Source organism: Pterocles gutturalis, unplaced genomic scaffold, assembly GCF_000699245.1.
Source record: "Pterocles gutturalis isolate BGI_N339 unplaced genomic scaffold, ASM69924v1 scaffold37373, whole genome shotgun sequence".
Lineage (NCBI taxonomy): Eukaryota > Metazoa > Chordata > Aves > Pterocliformes > Pteroclidae > Pterocles > Pterocles gutturalis.
In genome coordinates this window covers 2,372-6,013 of record NW_010119282.1, presented here as the reverse complement: position 1 = coordinate 6,013, position 3,642 = coordinate 2,372, and the positions used below count along the sequence as shown (strand labels likewise).

General features: G+C 47.2%; 1 protein-coding gene across 1 annotated transcript in view; it reads left to right on the top strand.

Annotated features, from left to right (window-relative positions):
* Positions 1–3,642, top strand: part of GMIP (GEM interacting protein) — a gene marked incomplete at its 5' end in the record, with an annotated part of 6,882 nt that overhangs the window by 1,048 nt on the left and 2,192 nt on the right. The window contains 10 exons of the mRNA XM_010076525.1: positions 441–505; positions 585–695; positions 927–1,007; positions 1,482–1,670; positions 1,781–1,918; positions 2,367–2,557; positions 2,772–2,893; positions 3,111–3,197; positions 3,291–3,389; positions 3,475–3,614. Coding sequence (XP_010074827.1) covers positions 441–505; positions 585–695; positions 927–1,007; positions 1,482–1,670; positions 1,781–1,918; positions 2,367–2,557; positions 2,772–2,893; positions 3,111–3,197; positions 3,291–3,389; positions 3,475–3,614 — 1,223 coding nt within the window. The remainder of the gene's footprint in view (positions 1–440; positions 506–584; positions 696–926; positions 1,008–1,481; positions 1,671–1,780; positions 1,919–2,366; positions 2,558–2,771; positions 2,894–3,110; positions 3,198–3,290; positions 3,390–3,474; positions 3,615–3,642) is intronic.

The following is a 3,642-nucleotide window of genomic DNA, read 5'->3' as shown; positions in this document are numbered from 1 at the left end:
GGGTTTGGTTTTTTGGGGGGTTTTTGGGGTTTGGTTTGGTTTTTTCATTTTTTGGGGGGGCTTGGTTTGGTTTTTTGGGTTTGGTTTGTTTTTTGGGGGGTTTGATTTGGGTTTTTTGAGTTTGGTTTGTTTTTGGGGGGCTTTTTTGGGTTTTTTATGGTTTGGTTTGGGTATTTTGGGGGGGGGGGGTTGTTTGGGTTGGGTTTTGTTTGTTTGGTTGGTTTTTTAAATCATAGGCAAGAACAGACTGCTGCAAACAAAAGCATATGGTTAGAAACTGTCCAAACACTGACCTTTTTACTTGTTTTTGCCCAAATATGAAAATAAAGACACGGAGTCGGAATTTCTTCCTCCTTAATTGACTGGAACGACCTCCGGCTTTGATGAACCCAACTCTACAACCGTGAATCCGGCGTCTAACCCGCTCTGTCCTTTTACAGAGACGGAGTTTGCCAAAGGGCTGGTGAAGATCGCGGAATCGGGACGGAACGCTATCTTCCAGCAGGTGGGGATCCCAGCGATGGGCCTGTTTCACTGCACGGGGGAGAAATCCATCATTTTCCATCGTTTTTTGGTTTTTGCAGCATCACATGCCTCTTCGGACGCTCTACACCATGGTGCTAGAACACGACATCAAGGTTGGGAACTCAGCGAGTGAGACGGTGGGATTGCTCCAGCAGAAGGAATTCTACCAGGTTGCGGATTTTTGGATAATTTTGCTGAAAAATTAGACAGGAGCATCACAGAGACCTGACAGAAGGGATTTATCCTGGTTTGAGGGGGTGGAAGGGAAGAAAGAAGGAAATTCTCACCAAGTTTAAGGGAAAATGAGGCATCTTGTGTTCTAATGTCGTGCCTTCGTCCGTCAGATATTTTTTCCTGCCTCGCGAGGAACTCTTGCCGTCTTAACTCTTGTTCCTCCACAGCCTCTGTCGGCCAAGAAGAATGAAATTGAGAAATGGAGGAAAGAATTCAAGGATCAGTGGACAAAGGAGCAGAAGAGGATGGTAAGAGGCCGATAGATGGGTCTGACCTTTGCTGCTGGGGAGGAGGATGCTCCTGGGCACCTAGAATCATAAAATCATGAAGGTTGGAAAAGACCTCGAGGATCATCAAGACCAACTGTCAACCCAACACCACCCAACCCACTAAACCATGTCCTGAAGCACGTCACCTTGCACAACGAGATCCAGGAGGGCTGGGTCTCTGCTCCGGGACTCCTTAGAGCTCCTGAAGTTTGGGAGGAAGGGGACAAAGAATATCCATGTCCCTTTGACTGAGAACATCCATTGGAACCAAGAGACGGGGGCTGGGACCTGTTCCTCCCACTGCCTCAGTGGGCTTCCTAAACCTATTTCTTTATTCCGTCCTTCCTCCTTTATTCCATCCTTCCTTCCCTTATTCCGTCCTTCCTTCCCTTATTCCTGTTATTTATTTTTATTATTTAATATTTATTTTTTAATTTCCTTTACCTATTCCAGAACGAATCCCTGTCATCCCTCCGCAAATCCCGCCTGCAATACCTCCAGCGCTGCGAGGAGCTGGAGAAAGCCAAGCACTTGAGCGCCAAGGCGGAGGACGAATACCAAAACGCGGCCGTCGCCAACCCCGGCAGCGCCAACAAGCAGCTGGAGAAGCGACGGCGCTCTCGCGAGGAGGCGCAAACCAAGGTGACGGGCTCAGACCAGGCTGTTGGTGTTCCCAACTGGCTCTGTTACGGCTTGTTCACACCCATCCCGTTGACTTTCTCCTTTTTTGCTCCATTTCTGGCCACGCACAGGTTCAGGAATCGGAAGCTTTGTACAAGATGTGCATCGGCGACGCCAACTTTCGGCGCCAAGAATTGGAGAAAGTCCGAGCGCGGATCATCTCCCACATTCGGAAGCTTATTTACCAAGGGGATGAGGTGCTGACGTGGGTATGCGTGGTCGTAGAATTTCTCCTCTAACCCTTGTTGCAGGGAAAAAAATCTCTTTGGGATAAGACCTCCAGGCTCTTCAGCATTTTACTGACCATTCTCAACCAGCTGAAATGAGGAGAGTGCTCTGGACACTGCTTTGCTATCCAAAAATCTCAGATATCTAAAAGATTGTCAGTTTCTACTGCTTTGAGGATACAGTTATCCACAGAAAACTTCTAGGTGGTGGAAAAAAAGAACAAAATCAAGAAATATAATGAATATAGAATATAAATACAATATATTAATTTTTATCCAACCTGTTAAGAATTATCGATAAGCGGAAGTGAAGGGAACGGAATTTGGCTGCTGAAAAACTGAAAACTGTTTCACTACTTGAGATCCAAGGGAGAAAAATCACCTAGGATTTGACTCACAATTTTTTTTTTTGGTTTCTTTCCCCCATAAGGTGACTTTAAGGATGTTCAAGCAGCGCCAGGCTCAGTCAGAGCAGATTCCAGTGGGATACCAGTACCTGTCCGAGGTCTGCAAGCCCTACAAAGCCGGCGAGAAATACCTGGAGTTCATCCAGGCTCTGCAGAAGAAAGACGTTCACGTGGAAGTGTTTGAATTCGAGCCGCTTGCATCTGGAGGGCAGAGGTAAGGTAAAAAAAAAAAAAAAAAAAAAAGTGGAAAACTTACATCCTGGATGAAAGTTCAGAAATATATAGTGCCCAGAACGAAAAAGATGCTTTTTCAGGCACCCGTAAGCTGCCCAAAAGAGATGCTTTGTCTCAGGTGCTCATAAGGCACCTCCGTGATGAATATTATCCGTTATTCTTCACCGCTGGAAAATTGTTTCTGAATTTCCCAGGTCTCCTCCCAGTGGAAAAAAGAAGACGGCATTGCATCCCACCGGACCCTCTCCCATGGCAAAGGATGCGAGCACTCCAGAAGAGACGGCCAGAAAGCAGTTCTCCACAAACGGCGACCAGAGTAGGTTGAGTTTAATCAAAACGCCCCACTTTGCTCTGGAGTCACCGTTGTTTAATTTAGATTTGTAACCCAAGAGGTGGGAGAAGTTCTCAAATTCTTAATTCTCTCAAAGTGGGAGAAAATATTGATAAGTGTTTGTGGATTTTCTTGGGAGCTTGGTTCGGAAAGGATTCCAAGAGGGCTTGGGGTGGTCCGTCACCGTCTCCACCTTCCGCAGGTGCGAACAAATCCCTCTGCAGCGACACGGAAAGCCTCGGCGGGAGCTGTGAATCCCGATCCTTGGATTCTCCCAATTCTAGCCCAGGTGAGAGATGCCAAAAATTCTTGCCTAATATTGGCCAAGAGTCTAAAATGGGAATAAAGTCTACCTTGGCCCAATTTTTTCTTTTTTCTTAAGGAAACTCCAACAGGAGATTGTTGAAAGTTCCCTCCACCGGCACCATGTCCTCCTCGGATGATTTTGAAGAGCGAGATTCCTTGCAAACTTTTGAGAACGGTGAGCCACAGGCGTATTTGACCCAAGAGGTGGAAACCGTGCTTACGTCTCGCTTCCTTTTCATGTTTTAACGTTGTTTCCGCAGAAAACGGCACATCCCAGCAGCAGTTTAGGAACATCCTCCTCTCCAGTGCGGCGCAGAGCCACCGGCTCCGGAAATTGCGAGGACCGTCCAAGTGCAAGGAGTGCGACACCTTCATGGTCAGCGGCTTCGAATGCGAGGAGGTGAGGGCTGGAAGACGTCATCGCGGAT